This window comes from Lepidochelys olivacea (assembly GCF_965140295.1).
Source record: "Lepidochelys olivacea isolate rLepOli2 genome assembly, chromosome: 25".
In the NCBI taxonomy this organism is placed as follows: domain Eukaryota; kingdom Metazoa; phylum Chordata; order Testudines; family Cheloniidae; genus Lepidochelys; species Lepidochelys olivacea.
The window spans coordinates 14,061,068-14,077,809 of record NC_140435.1 but is presented as its reverse complement, the minus strand read 5'-3'; the positions used below and the strand labels follow the sequence as shown (position 1 = coordinate 14,077,809).

General features: G+C 54.0%; 1 protein-coding gene across 2 annotated transcripts in view; it reads right to left on the bottom strand.

Annotated features, from left to right (window-relative positions):
- Nucleotides 1-16,742, bottom strand: part of PALM (paralemmin) — a 73,013-nt gene that overhangs the window by 29,187 nt on the left and 27,084 nt on the right. For both annotated transcript variants that reach the window (XM_084614657.1, XM_084614658.1), the window contains exons 2-4: nucleotides 9,330-9,378; nucleotides 3,407-3,487; nucleotides 635-765 (exon numbers count right to left, since the gene is read on the bottom strand). In XM_084614657.1, the coding sequence (XP_084470783.1) occupies nucleotides 635-765; nucleotides 3,407-3,487; nucleotides 9,330-9,378 (261 nt within the window). The remainder of the gene's footprint in view (nucleotides 1-634; nucleotides 766-3,406; nucleotides 3,488-9,329; nucleotides 9,379-16,742) is intronic.

The following is a 16,742-nucleotide window of genomic DNA, read 5'->3' as shown; positions in this document are numbered from 1 at the left end:
TGGCAGGGCCAGGAATAGAGTCCAGGAGTCCTGGTGCCTCACCCCCACTTTAACCGCTAGATCACACTGCCTCCCCAAATCAGGCCTAGCACTTCAGCATCCTGACTCAAAGGCACCTGCTCAAACCACGCTACCTCAGACCCCAGACGAACGCTCCAGAATCGTGTGTTCTGTGCGGTCTGAGGCCTGTGCTGTGAACCTGGGGTTCACCATGGGTCCCTTTCCAGGTGGCTGTTTCTCCGAGCAGGAGCCAGCTAGTCCACATGCAAAGGGAACTGGGTCTCCTGTGCGTGATAGTCCCATCAGCCCTGAAGAACATGGCTTCTTCCAGCTGATCTGCATGGCACTCACAAGTGGGGCTACAAATGTCCGTGACATTGCAGAGACAGGCCAGGGAAGGGGCACGCAGGGAGACCAGGGTGGGGTGAAGGGTGTAGGGAAGTGAGTTGTTAGTGCAAAGCCAATGAGCACCTTCATTTGCCTCCAACCTCTTGGTGTAGCTGTTGGCACCCTGCTACTTTCTTCTCGGGACCAGCTCCCACCTACCCTGTGCGCTCTTTTCTGCACCCACCAGTGGCCTCCCGCTCCCCTCACCTCCGGGGGGGGTGCCCTCCATATACTCCTTCGCCATTACCTCTGGATGGTTTCTTCCAGCTCCTTGGTCTTCACTTCGTCTTCCTGCATCTGCTTCTTCATGGCCTCGTCTTCCTCGGAGGCGGACGACGGGGCTCCTTCCAGCAGCCACCTCTCCCTCAGAGCCTTGGACTAGGTAGGGTTGGGAAGGGAATACAGAGAGACCGGTTACTTTCCTCCCACCTCATCCTCTGCACTAGGGACACTGGTGTGAGCACCTGGGGTACAATCCTGTGCCACCAACATATCAGGGAGAAGGCTGAGCACTGGGGTCTCCCCTAATGGGCCTCCTGGAGCGGTACCATGACACCTCCTACCGGAGGAGCCGCTGGGTGCGGGTGGTGTTCCCAGGAACACACATTAGCAAGGGGATGATGGCCCTGCAGAACATTAGCAAGGACATCACTCTGCATCATGGGGCTGAATCTATCTATCTATACTGCTGTCCATCATCATCGCATCTGAGCGTGAATCCTCAGGTGTCTTCATCAAGCTTAAGGCCAGAAGGGACCATTAAAACAGCTAGTCTGACCTCCTGTATCCCGCAGGCCAGAGAATTTCACCCAGTCACTCCCGTATTGAGCCCAATCATGTTGGCTAAAGCCACTTCCAAGAAGGCATCTAATCTTGATCTGAAGACATCCAGAGATGGCGAATTCACCACTTCCCTCTCACTCGGGTCAAACTCCCAGTGGATGCTTCATTCAGGGTCTGTCCATTAACTCCTTCCCTCCCACCTAGGAAAACCAAACCACCCACTCGAGCTGGCTAACATTTTTTCATCCAAAAGCACTTTGCCAGGGATGAAGGAGTTGGTCCTTTAGCTCAAGCAGTAGCAGCATAGGCTTTGGGTCCTCGTGGTTGCAGATTCAAGTCCCACCCGTGACCATGCTGTCTCTGTACACAGCCATGGCCTGCTACACTGGTGTGGTTTCAAACCTTGTGCAGTCTGGGGCTCATCAGAAAAGCGATTAGCCCTCCCAGCCCATGTCAGAGGTCCTCAGGCACAGCCTAGCAGTCCCGGGGAGGAGCGAGGGACGTTCTTTGTGCTGGGGAAATGTTGCTTTCCCCTCTCCAGAGACACACTCAGAGCCAGGCCCTGGCCTAGCCATGCTGTTCAGATCAGGCCTTCGGGGAAACCCAAAGCCCAGTGGGTTTGTCTCTAGGTGATCGCAGCTGTTTCTAGCAAGGGGGATGTCTCGTGCCATGGCACGTTTCTGAGGGCGAGTGAGTCATTAGGGTCAGCCCCCAGACTTTGCCACCTGGCTCAAGTGAGCAGGGGATGGCTGCTCTCCAAGCTGCTCGTTCCGCTGTGGAAACTTTTCAGAGGAAGCCCTTCAAAGCGGCATGTCCGCATCCCGGATCTTTCCCTGCTACCCCTGATCTGTAAAGCTCCAGGAATACAGCTTCTCATGGCCTCTTCCCAGATGTGGCAATATTAATTGCTCACCCTCCAGTCCAGCGAGTCTCAAACTTTAGCAACCCGAGGACCCCCATTTTCATTTAAAAATTTTTGGGGACCCCCCAAGCTACCCCACTCAGCCCTTGCCCCGCCCCCTCCCCTGAGGCCACGCCCCCTCACTCACTTTCACCAGACTGGGGCAGGGGGTGGGGGGGCAGGAGGGGGGGCAGGCTCTGGGCTGGGAGTTTGGGTGTGGGAAGGAGTTTGGGTGCTGGAGGAGGCTCAGGGCTAGAACAGGAGGGTGAGGTGCAGGAGGGGGTGAGGGCTCTGGGAGGGAGTTTGGGTGCAGGCTCTGGGCTGGGGCAGGGGGTTGGGGTATGGGATGGGTGAGGGGGGGCAGCATTTACCTTGGGCGGCTCCCGAAAGTGACCGGCACATCCCTCTGGCAGTGGCTCCTAGACGGGGGTCCAGGGGGTCTCCACGTGCTGCCCCTGCCTGCAGGCACCACCCCCGCAGCTCCCATTGGCTACAGTTCCCAGCCAATAGGAGCTGCGGAGTTGGTGTTTGGGTTGAGGGCAGCGCACGGAGAGCCCCTGCTCCCGCCCTGGGCCGCAGGGACGTGCTGGCCGCTTCCAGGAGTGGCGCGGACCCAGAGTTCCCCGTTCCTCCCCCTCCCTCCCAGCACCTCCTTCACGCCAGGGAACTACTGTTCCCCGGGGTGAAGGAGGCGCTGGAAGGGATGGGAGAGGAGTTGATCAGCGGGACCCGCGGACCCCCTGGAATACCCTCAGGGAGCCCAGTTTGAGAAACGCTGCTCGAGTCCATCATACCTGCTCCTGGAAGGTGACCATGCAATGAAACACTGAACTGAATACCTGGGTGCAGAGGGGAAGGTGGAGAAAGGATAAAGCACATTTGAAGGGTCGCACAGTTTGGGGGGAATGGTTCCCCCACCCCACTAACCATGTGAAAAGTGTCCATCACTGTGCTCTACCGAGCACCTCACAGTCTTTATTCACTGCCCAACAGCCTGGGAGGTAGGGCAGTAGCATCACCCCACTTCACAGATAGCACCAGAGGCCTAGAGAAGCTCCAGGCCAGATCTGTAAACATATTTTGGTGCCTAACCCCTGAAATGAGGAGTTAGGCACCCAAATACCTTGATCAATCTGGTGCTAAGTGATTTGCCCAAGGCTGGACAGGGAGTCTGTGACAGAGCTGGGAACTGACCCCGTGTCTCGTAAGCCCCAGGTGAACCCCTGAACCCTCTTTCTCAGCGACACTGGGCTGCGGTTCTGGGCACGCTTTGGGGTTGGCTCAGGTCCCACTCGGGTTCAGCCCTGCGGCATGGGCCCAGAGCCACATCGCTACCTTTAGGTGCTGTAACTGGCGCCTGTCGTCCTCGAGCTGCCGCCTTTTATTTTCGATCTCGATCTGACGTTTCCTCTTCTCCTGAGAGTCGAAGGAGAAGGAGGAGAAGGGGGAAAGAAAAGGATGAATTCATGATTAATCATGTTTGTTAGGACAGCCGTGCCAGGATTTAGCTTTAAGAAGGTGGGGCGTCCCGTTGACTTCAGGGGGCCTGGCTCACCCATTTAAAGCCAGGCGTGTGCTTAAACATGGGCCCTGGGGCAGGTCTGCAGCCATTTCCCCCGTGGGTCAGTGATTCAGTCAGCCCCTCCCGGAACCTGCGAAGTCGCCGAGCTCCCAGACTAATGGGGAGTCGCCGGCGGGACTGGTTTCCCTTACCCAGTGGGCAGGTGTCGGGCCAGGTCCTTAGCAGGTGTAAATCGGTACGGCCCCATCTACGCCAATGGGAGCGAGGCTGATCTACACCCGCCGGGGATCTGGCCTGTTCTCAGAGTCAATTTTAACTAGATTGACCTTTCTCACTGACTCAGGAAATTGCTCCCTCCCTCCCCCAAGTTAGTCAACTCAACAGCTGAGATTTCTCCAGTCTCAGCCCTTGCTGCGGCTCCATCACTGTGATATGCAGGAGGCGTGGATGGGGCAGGCCAGAGAGGATTCCCCCCCCCTCAACATTCTTCTCCTTTAGGGTTTGTTCCTTCCACTCCCGCCCCACTTTTTCCTCATTTTTATCTTACCCAGAAATTGTAGCTACACAATACACGACAAATACACACATACACTACACACCTACAAAAACAGCGCTTCACAACTACCCGGGCCTGGCCAGCTACGCAAACGCTCCCCACGCTCGCCACCGCCACAATGCACAACCGCTGCACTAACCGGCAATGCTTGACCACTGCCCCATCCACAACCAGTGCTCAGCGGCGACCTGCACAACGCACAGCTACGCAAAGAATGCACGACCGCTAAACAAACCACACTCCACAGCTACGCCACGCACGGCACAACCAACACCCCACAGCTACAGTTCCAACAAACCGCTGCACCACCAATGCCCGGCAGCTACCCAGCCAATGCCCCCCAGCCCGTGGCACAGAGAACGCATCCTAAATCCCATCGTTGATGCCTGGAGAAAGGGGAATTGCTGCCTGGCTCGAGGGCCTGGATTTCCAAGCAGCTGTCTGGGATTGCCCCGCTGCCTGGGATTGCCCCACTGCCTGGGATTGGCGGTTGTGCCTAGATCGATTCGCTGCACTTAGCCTTTGAGCGACAGCGACGGACCTGGAGACCCTGGACAGAGGGGAGAGAGCTGGGCAGGAGCCAGGCTCATTCTAACAGCTGATATCAAGGCAGCTATTGTGTCTTACTCCATGCACTGAGACCAAACATGCCGCTTTCCCTGGCTCGAGGTTTTCCCTTTCAGATTAAGGAGGACGACAACAAAAGAACAAATATCGAGGCCCAAGCCCTCCAGCTGTGATTGGAATTCCCCATTCCCCTTCAGCTCACCCCGCACCTGCCGTGTGTTCGGTCTCGCTCCCGCTGCGACAGGCCCAGCTGGGACACCGCTAGGCTCTGCTGATCCCCAGTTAGCGGCCAGCTGCTAGCAGCTCGTATAAAGTAGAACAGCCCGGAGACTGCCCTCAGCAGCTCTGAAAATCAGTTCTCGGCTGTCCCAGTTTGGGCCCTAGCGGGGAAAAAAAGGGATGGTCTAGAGAGGGACTCAGGAAAGCTGGGCTCTGCCACAGACTTCCCCTGCCCTTAGACAAGTCACTTCACTGCTTTGTGCCTCAGTTCGCCCATCTGTAAAATGGGGAGAATAACCCATTGTCTATTCAGATTGTGAGCTCTTTGGGGAGGGGACTGTCTCACACTATGTGCATGTACAGCACCTGGCACAGCAGGGCCTTGGTCTCAACGAGGCTCTCTGTAAATTGTTGTCATCCTATTAGCTTTACAGCCGCTAGGAGTCCCCGCTGGAAGGGGCCAGAGGGGTGGGCGAACATGCTGCAGCCCCGGGTTTCATCGGACATCTGCAATGTATTTGCGTTATATATCGGGTTTTTGTGAAATATATTTGCCCTTCACTTACCCCCGTGTTCTCCCAGGAGAATTTTAATTTAATTACACTGGCTGAAGCACGTGTATTTCAGACTAAATGGGAGCCTGTGCTACTCAGACAATAACGTCTCTTGTTTGCAATTGATGCCTGCCCTGATTTGAAGGGAACAACATTCACACACATGCCCAGAATTCTTGTTTTCCCAGAGCCAAAGCGAACTTGGACCTCAAGTATTATTATGATGAACTATTTCTACTGCAATGAAGCCAAGAAGCCCAGCGGAGATCAGGGCCCCATTGTGCCTGGCGCTGCACAGAGCCACGCTGAGAGACAGTCCCTGTCCCAAAGAGCTTATACATGAAACAGAGACAGACAAAGGGTGGGAGGGGAAATTGAGGTACAGGCAGGGGGCATGACTCACCCAGCAGGTGAGTGGCAGAATGGACAATAGAGCCCAGGGCTCCTGACTCCCAATCTGGTGCCCTATCCACTAGATAACACTGCATTTCTATCATGCCTTCTTCACACCCCTTACTACCACAAATGAATCAAGCCTCCTAAACTGTGCAGTGAGACAGGGAAATCTCATTATCCCCCTTTTACAGCTAAGGGGAACTGAGGCCCAGACGGGGGAAGGGACTTGGCCAAGCATACACAATGAGGCAGCAGCAGAGCTGAAAATGGATCCCAGAAGTCCTGACTCATAATTCCCTGCTCTAACCACTAGATCTTACTCTCTCCGCAGCTGGAAAAAGAACCCAGTCACCTCGACTCCCAGTTCTGGGTCATTAAGAACATAAGAGCGGGCATACTGGGTCAGACCAAAGGGCCATCTAGTCCAGTATCCTGTCTTCCAACAGTGGCCAATGACAGGTGCCCCAGAGGGAATGAACAGAACAGGGAATCATCAAGTGATCCATCCCCTGTCACCCATTCCCAGCTTCTGGCACACAGAGGCTAGGGACACCATCCCTGCCCATCCTGGCTCATAGCCATTGATGGACCTATCCTCCATGAACTTATCTAGTTCTTTTTGAACCTTGTTATAGTCTTGGCCTTCACAACATCCTCTGGCAAGGAGTTCCACAGGTTGACTGTGCAGTGTGTGAAGAAATACTTCCTTTTGTTTGTTTTAAACCTGCTGCCTATTAATTTCATTTGGTGACCCCTAGTTCTTGTGTTATGAGAAGGAGTAAACAACACTTCCTTGTTTACTTTCTCCACACCAGTCATGATTTTATAGACCTCTCTCATATCCCTCCTTAGTCGTCTCTTTTCCAAAAGTCCCAGTCTTATTAATCTCTCCTCATACAGAAGCCAGTCTATACCCCTAATAATTTTTGTTGCCCTTTTCTGTACATTTCCCAATTCCAATGTATCTTTTTTGAGATGGGGTGACCACATCTGCACACAGTATTCAAGATGTAAGCATACCATGGATTTACATAGAGGCAATATGATATTTTCTGTCTTATTATCTATCTCTTTCTTAATGATTCCCAAGTCTTTAACCCCAAGAGTGCTCTTCCTGCTAGAGGGTTGCTCTAATCCATCAACACTAGGACACAGAGGGCTAGACCAGTCAGAATGACCTCCCACAAGGGTGATTACTCCCAGACCACAGATAGGGAGCTGAAGTAACTTGCTCGAGGTCACACAGCAGATCAGTGGGAGGGCCTAGAATAGAAACCCGATCTTCTGGGTGCTAATCTAGTGCCTCTGTCCACTAGTCTTCACTGCCTCATAGGCTGGGCCTTGCTTTTTCCAAAAGCCCCCACCTGGAAACAAGATGAGAACTGGATTTCCCCAGCCCTTGGAGAAGATCCGAGCCACCTCCAGTCACTGCACCATTGTTGGGATCGGTCCTGATTAATTTCATCCGAGTCAGTTCAGCCACGTCCCGATCCTGGGAAGCGTCACACGTTTTCTTCCCTGGCCCAGAACAATTTGCCCTTTTTGTGGCAGCGACCGGCTCGATTGCAGGCGGGGCCTGGAAAGCTGGCAGGCAAGGCGGCCACACAAAGGTGCAGGCTGGGAGCCAACATGCGGCCGCGGGGAGAGGACCCCGCTTGGCTCCGTCTCAAAGGAGGACCAGGCAGAGACTGCACCGTCCAGCAGTTACACGCCTCCGCGCTGGTTCTCCACATCTGCATCCTCATCCACCCGGAGCTGGGGAGCTCCCGTTACAAGCCACCTTATGTCTGTGGGCCTGATCCTTTGGGAGTGGAGGGCGCTTGGCATCTTGTAGGGGGCGCTCAGCTCCTTGCTGGATGACACTTCCTGTTCTCTTGACAATAATACCCCTTTCTGCTCCCTTACACAGCCTGTTTCTCCCCGGGCTTTAGAAGTCAGGCCCCCACCAGTGAACCATGGCCCTGACCGGATGCCTCTGCACACTTGCGAAAGTCCCATAGAAACGGACACCACCATCCGCCAGATCTCCAGGCAGCTGGGAAGGAGTCAGCTAACCAGCAAGCCCCATCCGCCCTCATTGGCCAAGAGGCAGGGGAATCTCGCCTCACCCACAGCCCGGCTGGCACCAGATGCGAGCGCCCTGGAAATCAGCTGCTTGGATTCAGACCCACAGGAGGAGCCCGGTTACGGCTTACTCAGCCGGCGTTTTTCTGGGTCCTAGACGGTGAGTGAGTCAGCCCCTGCCAAAACCTCCATCCGCTGAGCGGGCATGGGAATCTTGTTTGCAAGCAAGAAATCGCCTTCCTGTGGGGCCTGATCCAAAGGGCCCCAGACCCCAGAAGTCAGGAGCCTCAATACCTTTGAGGATCTGGCCCTGGGTGTCTTTCCATTGCACTGGCTGGGGAACTAGTAATAGCAACGAATAATCAGACATTCTTTTGCCTTTCACCCCAGCCTCTCGGAGGCCGTTCGTTAATTCAACCATTAAGCCCCACCACTGCCCAGACAAGTAGCTATCTTTGGGGATACCAAGGCCTGGCAATTTCCCCACACTCATGCGGGAAGCAGTGGCAGAACCTGGAAAAGAGCCCAGGAATCCTGACTCCCATTCCTCTGCTCCAAAAACCAGCCCAGCATTGTTCCAGAGCAGGTAACTGTGACACCAGCTCCTGGCGGTTTGTATTGTTTTTCTTTGCGTTAGTTATCCACGATTTCCCTGTAGTCTCAAGGATACCTTTTTTGGAAGGGTCGTGGGGATGGGGCGGGGAACGGATTGTCAGGATTAATCTTCTGAGTCTCTTTGTGTTCTTTCTGCCCATGGTTCCCTGGGGTCTACACCTCCCCTTCCCTCCAGGGTGCTGGTCTCTGGGATGGCCGTGCTTGGCTATCAAACAGCAATGCCAGTGTGAAGAAATGGGGAAATAACTAGACCCATGAGGAGGGGCAGCGATCGGAAAGACTGGGAGCCTGCTGCTCCTGCATGTAAGGCAGAAACAGTAGGGAGGAAGAGGGGATTAAGTTGACCTTTGCACTCCCCGTATTCCGAGCCAGTTCAGGGCCCTGTCTGGCCTCCTAGGAGAGCAGCCTCGGGGTTACTCTAATGTACGCTCCGCTTCCCATGGCCTCCGACAGTGTACTTAGATCAGAACTAACGGACCATTGCCCTGGGGTCACAGAGAGAGCTACTCACCCTGAAGAAAGGGATCCCACTGGCATTATAATGCTGCTGCACGAATACGTTCTATTTATCCCTCATTCCAGCCAAGTGTGACGCCCTGCATCCCAGATTTGGGCTTTGGCATATTGACATTACCACCCCCTGGTCTGGAGGGGGGCCAGCCATGTTGCCACGAAATGCTACTTGCAGCCAGACCCACTGCTCGAGGCCCAGTGTATTTGTTGTACTATATCGAAGACGGAAGGAGATGGGACAGGACCACTTACCGCTATGGCCTGCAGCCTCTCCTGCTGAATGGCGCCAGCCTCCGTGATCCTGCAACGAGAGCAAACGAACGCAGGGAGTGTCAGAGCACAGGAGAAGAGACGAGCTGGGGAAGGGGAGACTCTCGCATGCTGTGGGTGTGTGTCTGTGAATAGAATCATTGTGGCCCGCAGCAAACCGGACACAGCACCCAGACAATGGCTGAACTTTCCCCTTCCTTTGCAGCCCTCCCTTTGTCCCTTTGTGTATCCTGTCTGTGCACTTGTTGCTAAAACAGAGTGTTCCTTGGCCCGGCAGCCTGTGAATGGGGGTCTCCCAGCGTCTCCACAGGATCCCACGTGGCCTTTTGGATTTCACGGTCACTGCGGGCTCAGTGTCCCTGAGCCGGACTTGAACCAGACAAATGGAGTTTTGTGGACAAGCTAACTCCCTGCCTGCTTCAGAGTACGGCAGACAGCGTCGCTCCAGCTGTGAGGAGCTGTCCGAAGGCGAGGAATCCTCCCAACTGCCAAGGTGCTGCTTCAGCACCAGTGAAAGTCAGAGGAGCTGGGGTAGGGAGGTGGGAGGGTTTGGGCGTGAAATCAATGGGGAGGGAGAAGATCCAGTTAGGAAAATAGAAACCTGCTGCACTCCCCAAATCACTGCATCCTAATTAGAAGGCAGCATACTCTAGAGGTCTGGAACTTCAGTCCTAGTCCTTGCTCAGCCGTGTGACCATGGGCATGTCACTTAGCCTGCAGCTATGTCTACACTAGTGCCCTTACAGAGGCGCACCTGTACCCATGCAGCTATGCGGCTGTAAGATCTCTCGTGCTCTATGCGGATGGGAGAGAGCTCTCCCGTTGGCATAATTAATCCACCTCCAACAAGGGGCAATAGCTATACTGGTGGGACACAGCGCTGTCCACACCAGGGTTTATGTCGGTGTGAGTGATGTTGCTCAGGGGGGAGGTTTATTCACGCCCCTGAGTGACGTAAACTGTACTGACCTAAGCGGTAGTGTAGACATGGCCTCAGCACGGGATGAAGACATGATTTTTCAATTTGGTGGCCGAATGGAAAAATTTGAGAACAATTTGGGGGGGGGGGAGGGTCAAACAAAACATTTCATTTGACTCCAAACGACTGGGGTTTTTTTGCTTGTTTCATTTAGCGCGTGGGTGTTTATTTTACCCTTCTTTTGAAAGGAACGAACTAACTAACCTTCTAAACAAAAACCTGGGCGTGAAATGAAAAGTGTAAACAGTTTGACTTTCAAAAGAAATAAAAATAAAAAAATTTGCTCAGTCAAAACTATTTGCCAGATTTGACCCGAATTTGCAGAAGGTTCCAGCATACTCAAAATGCATTTTTTGGCAAATCAGTTATTCATCTGAAAACTTCACCCAGCTTGCCTTAGCTTCTCTGTGTCTCGGTTTTCCCACCCACATTTGTTTGTTGGCCGAAGATCACATCTCTGCACCTCCACACACACACACACAGAGCTGTGTTGGCAAACATTTGTCGTGTAGATCTGGGCTTATTCTTGTAGAACAGTGGCTTCTTTTTCCAGTTTAGCTTAAACCCCTTCTCAAGCAACATAATCTCACCTGAAAAAAGGTCATGTTTACCCTGGGGCAGGAGTCTACCTGGAGGATTATACTGGTACAACTAGATGGATTTATTCACACCTTAGGTTAGACCCCCCCCCCAAAAAAATTTCCCTTTGTTGCCCAGGACTAAGCTATATGGGTGTAAGCACCTTTGGACTAGTGTAACTGACCACTCGAGGGGTTTGCACCAATTTAACTATACCAGGTTCAAACTGATCTAGTTAAAAAGGGTACAGATGAGCCTTGATCCCGGCAAATAATTTGGCAACAGCTAGGCCTCGTGTTTATGAGCCCATTAACTGTTATTGCAGGGCCTGTTCCCATGGCTCTTGCTGTCATATTAGGGCCAAATTGTGTAGCTCAAGTTAAAGGAGGGGAAAGAGGCCTAATGCTTAGGACAGTAGCAGGGAACTTGCGAATCGAACCCCTATCTGCCTGTTCTGCCATGGGCTTCCTGCATTCCTTAGTCTCTCTTGGCCCTGTTCCCTGGTGCTGCAATGGGGACCGAGCACTGTTCCCTTCGGGGGTTTGTAAGGATACATTGAGTAGGATTGTGAGGCATTCAGATACAATGGTAATATGGGCAGGGGGTGGGCTGCAGAAGGGCCTGTTGTGGGGACAGTTTCCATTCACTTCCCGAAGCTAGAAGTGCCAACGTAACATTTGCAAAGCGGCCCCTGGGAGCTTCCCAGCACTCTGGAGGTCGGTGGCAGCTCAAACAGCCTCTGGGCAGACGTGATCCAGAAGAACCTAAACTTCAGACCTACAGAGCTTCCCCCGGGGTGGAGGGGGTGTTAGTCTGGAATCAAGAAGAGACCCTCGGGTGTATAAAGACACCAGTCCCAGAGCTCGGACCGTCACTCCCTCTGGACAATTCATTCCTCCTGCTGCCCTCTCTGCTGAGTGTGGCCCTGAGCCACCGTGCTGAGGGAGGGATCCGAGCGTTTCTCTCGCCGAGTCCTGGGAGCAGGCCTGTCGCTGTCTCCGAACAAGGACAACCAAGGGCAGGCAGAGAGGACACCAGGCAGGTGGCTGCGGCCTGCGTTTGCCGCAGCTCCAGAATAAGCGATGCTGCGGGCTGCGAGACCCCCGTGGCTGGCCTTGGGGTTCTGCCGGGGGCTGTGTCTCAAGACAGAGACAGGCCCAGCACACACAGCCCGGGGTTTCGGGTCAGAACCAAATCCGAATACTCCCTACAGAAAGGTTGCTTTTGTGGCTAAGGCCCTGGAGTGGGAGGCAGGAGATCTTAGTTTCATTCCCTGCCCTGACATGGGAACCCCAATGGGGCTCAGCTCCAGGATGGGGAAAGCCCTCTCGTCTATTCAGCTTGCAAGCTGTGGGGTGCGGGGAAGCATGCAGTGGCCCTATCTTGCTGTGCGTCTGGGCCCCATTGTGCTAGGTGCTGCACAGATTTCAGCTGGGATCTCAAACCCCCACTGTCATACACACAGCAACGGGACCTGGCATGGTGGAACGCGCCCCTTTGTGGTTCGAGGATGCCCATCCGGGGAGTGAGCCCAACCCTGCTCAGCCGTGCGCTGGGACAGTGTCGCAGCCCGGGAGCAGAGCAGCTGCAGGCTCCGTGGCGAGCAGGGCAGCCTTTCTAGTGAGGACTTAGAAATCGGCGTCAAACAGCTTGAAATTGCTGCTCTGACCCACCTGAAGCTCCCCGTCGCCTCGCTGTGACTGTGATTTGCGTAAGGCTCGGGGCCCTGCTCATCAGCACTCCAGTAACACACCACTTAGCCAGCCTCCCTGGGCTCACTCTGCTGCCAAAGTCAGACACGCAGCCAGGGGCGTTTGCACCTGCAGGAAGCCAGCTGGATCCCACCCCTCCATAAATGCCCCAGCCCAAACAGTTCAACAGCAATGAAAGGAGTGTCCCTGTTCCATCTATACATAGCCCCGGCGAACACGGCCAGGTCCAGGAGAAGGTGACGACACACAGACCCCAGGACTTTCTGTTGCAGCTTCTCCCTTGGTTGGTCATTGACAGGAACATACAATTGCCCCAGCTGTGCAGGTTCATTGCTCCCGTAAAAGCTGGGACAGCTGCTGGCAGGCTTTTCTGGTTGGAATTTTTTTTTTTTTGGCCCCCCCAAAAAAATGCAGATTTAGGTCAAGAAACTTTGAGGTTGCTGAATTGTGGTGGTCACAGGAGGGAAGGGAAACCCTAAAAACAAATAGACTTTAAAAAATGAAAATGTTTGGGGGCGGTTTGTTTTTGTTTTTTTTTTACTCAAAGTGACTTGGTCGAAAAATTCACTTCAATTTAAAAAAAAGAAAAAGAAAAAGAAAAAACTCAAACCCGAAAGGTTTTGCTTCCCCTCCGGTTTTTAACTTCTCTGTTTGCCAAAGAAAAACAAACTTTTCATCGGAGGTTGACCCAAAGTGACTGTTTTTATGTTTTTGGTCCGGCCAGTGACCCCAAAACCGAGTTCTTTGCACAGCTCCTTTGGGGAGCAGATGTTTGCTTGGCCATGGCAAAAGGTGCAGAGAAGAGACAGGGCTCAGCTCTAGGGAATATGAAGGGAATTCTTTAGTGAGGCTGCCGGACATGAACAGACCCTGGGGTTCTCTCAGGTTATGGCTACACCTCATCTGGCAGTGAGATCTCCCAGGCCGGCTCCCTCGCGCACTGAAAATAGCGGCGTGGAGGTTGCCGTTCATGGGCTCAAGCCTAACCTCAAAGCAACGTTTACACAGATTTTTTTTTTAGCCTGCTCCCACAAGCCCCTGGACGTGGGCTGGGAGGTTCACTCGCAGCGAGTGTAGACACACCCTCCGGCCCTCGAGTTCCAGCCCGTACTGCCTCTTGTCACCACACGGGGTCACACTTGGTCCTGGACTTAGCCGTCATGGGTGGGGCTGCAGATTGCACTTTGGGGCTGGGGGAGGCATGTGGGTGGGTGCCCCATGCCGGCGGCAGCCACCAGAGGCTCTGTGCCCGAAGCAGGGGAGCTAGGACTGCGGCTGCTGCTGCATCTTTAACAGTGGTGGAGCCGGCTGAGGTGGCCGAGGCCCCGATGGTTTCTGCCTCCCTGTGGGAAGGAGGGGGAGAGAGTCTGGTTTTCAGACACGCCTGAAAAGCTCAGCGAGGTTTCCAAAGCGCCTCTGAATCAGGAAACACCCCCCCCCCCCCGGCCTGGGGGGTTTTCGCCAAAGGCCCAGGGCCATTCGCATTACCGGCGCGGGAGGCAGACTTGTGGCAAAGCGGCGCGGTTACGGACAGTGCCCCCAGCTCTTTAGTGCCACACAGAGCACATAGGGCTGGGAACTTTCATAGTGTTGGGGTAGGGGGAAGAAGTTCCCCAAATCCCAGAATTTAACACCCTTCCACTTTATATGACTGTGCCCCCCTCACACTGAGCTCAGGACCGCACTGCGCCGAGTAAGAGAGAGTCTCTCCCCAACAAGCTTACTCTTGAAACAGAAAAGGCAGGTGAAGGAAGGATTTTTTGTACAGATAGGGAAAACCAGAGCGATGAAGTGACTTGCTCAGGGTCAAACAGGGAGTCGGTGGCGGAGCGGAGAATTGCACCCACATCTTCCAAGGGCTCCAGCTGCCCTCCTGCCTCACTTGCACTGCTGCAGCTGCGGGGTCCTGTCAGCCCAGGGCCCTGGCAGGAGGGATGTTCTGGCCCAGAACCAGACTTGTGGCTGTGGGGAACATTGGCACCCACCCCGCTGGGGGGCGATAAAGGAAGCGGCAGGGAAAGGGACCCCTGGTTCTTGTGCAGCACGCCCTCCCCACCCCCAAAGCTAGCTCACAGGACCTGCTTTGAAATCACGGCCTTGCATATTTATCAGCCGGTGGATGCCCCAGGGCCCAGCTAGTTCTGGATCAGGCAGAGGGAGGGAGACCACATGTGTGTGTCGGTGGGTGGGTGGGGGCAGGGAGCTTCTGTAGTCTTAATTTATGCCACTGGTGAAGGGCAAATACATTAACGTGCGTCCCAGGAGCTCCTGCCCTGGACGTGAGCCCTGGTGCCAGGCCAGCTGAAGGACAGGGGATCATGTGACATCCACCCACCGTTCACCTTCCAGAGTGACTCAGGGGCAGCTGCCTGGCTCCCACCCCACTAGGAGAGACTGGCCAGCTTTTAAGGTTTAATCAAAATGGGCCATGCACAGTTATTCCCCATGGACCACAGGGGAAGGGGAAATGCACCCAGCAAGGCTCGCTGGAAGAACAGGCTGCTGCTGTAGACACTTACTGCAGCCGTCGGGAGAAGAGGGGGATTTCCTGGCTGCTCGGACAACACCCATCCCTCCTGCCCACCATCGCCGCCACACACCTGCCTGTTAGGTTGCCAGGCCTCTTTCCCTCGTAACCAGCCTCCTCACCTCTGATCTAGGGCTCCAGGCGGCTCACTCCATCCCCTACAGAGGGGACCCCGCCAGCTAAGAGGTGAAGGGAGCCTCAGCAGCCATTGTCTATGCTGCACCTGTTCTTACTGAAAACCTCTACTCCCAGATTAGGTGTTCCAGGATGGAGAGGAAGGATGGTGGCGTGGTTACAGCTCTGTGGTGGGAGCCTGGAGATGGGGGTTCCTTTCCCAGCCCTGCTCTCGCCACCTTTGGAGAAGGTTGCTCTGTGCCTCAGTTTCCCTTCTGTAAATTGGGGGGTAATAATCCTTCCGTTGTCGTGAGCTCTTTGCGGCTGCCTGTGCAGCGCCTGGCAGGATGGAACCACCAGGTGCTGCTGTATTGCTAATAAGTAATAAAACTACCCGGCAGTGGAGCGTAGTTATGTGTTTAATAGGCCTGGGGGCTGAACAGGTCCCAGGGGAGAGGGTGGGGAATACAATGAGCATTTATTCTCCTATCCCCATTATGAGATACAGAAGGAAAACCCATTACAGGGAAGTGAACTACGGAAAACAGTGACCCACACCCTACCTCACCCTAATATGGTTCCAGGGGAAGAGAATCGTGCAGCCAGCCGGCTCCCTCTTGCAGAGTTCAGCTTACAAAGCCAGCAGCCCAGTTCCTAGAAGGGGCTACTGATCCCGGGTGTCTAGTCTGTGATGCCTTGGGCTGCCGCCCCAGCTACGCCACACACAACAGCAAGCACGGCTGGAAGATACTTCAATCAAACGCAAGTCATTGGGCTCAGTACAGGAGTAACTGGATGAAATTCTCTGGCCTGCTCCTCAAAGTGCAAAGCGTCACAGAGTCCCATCACAATGAACGGGAGCCACTGGCCGCCAATCTTCCTCCACATTTTCCAGTCTTCTCACAGCCCTGAGAAGGGCACCATCCCACATCCCAGCCACATCCCCGCACCACGCTTGCCACAGGCGCCCCCTAACCCTGGCACCACTCCCTGCCAAAAAACTTGCTTTGGCAATTTTCCTCCACTCGTCTCACTCACATGTCCCACAAACTCCAGTTTGCTTCGTCTGATCTTCTGGACAGTGTCAGGGATCAGACCAGATGATCATAACGGTCCCTTCTGGCCTTAAATTCGATGAATCTATTCATCAAGTCAGCGTGATTAAGTTACGTCCTGGTTCAAAGCTGTAATGTAGACAGGACAGAACCATCATCCCAGAATAGAGTTAAAACCAGAGGTGGGTGAAAACTGTCCCTTGATACTTGTTTAGGCAACTCAATGAACATTTTCATTGCCTATGACATTTGCCTGGTTTTTAGTGGAAGCCTGGAAACAAAAAATGATTGCACTTTCCCAGCACTGAAGATGCAAAATTGTTTGGCTTTGGGAAACATTTGTCAGAAAAATCTAACATTTCTTCATTGAAAAGACTAAGCAGGAAAGATCTGTGCCAAGATTGCAAATCGGTTTTTTCCTGCTTCTTT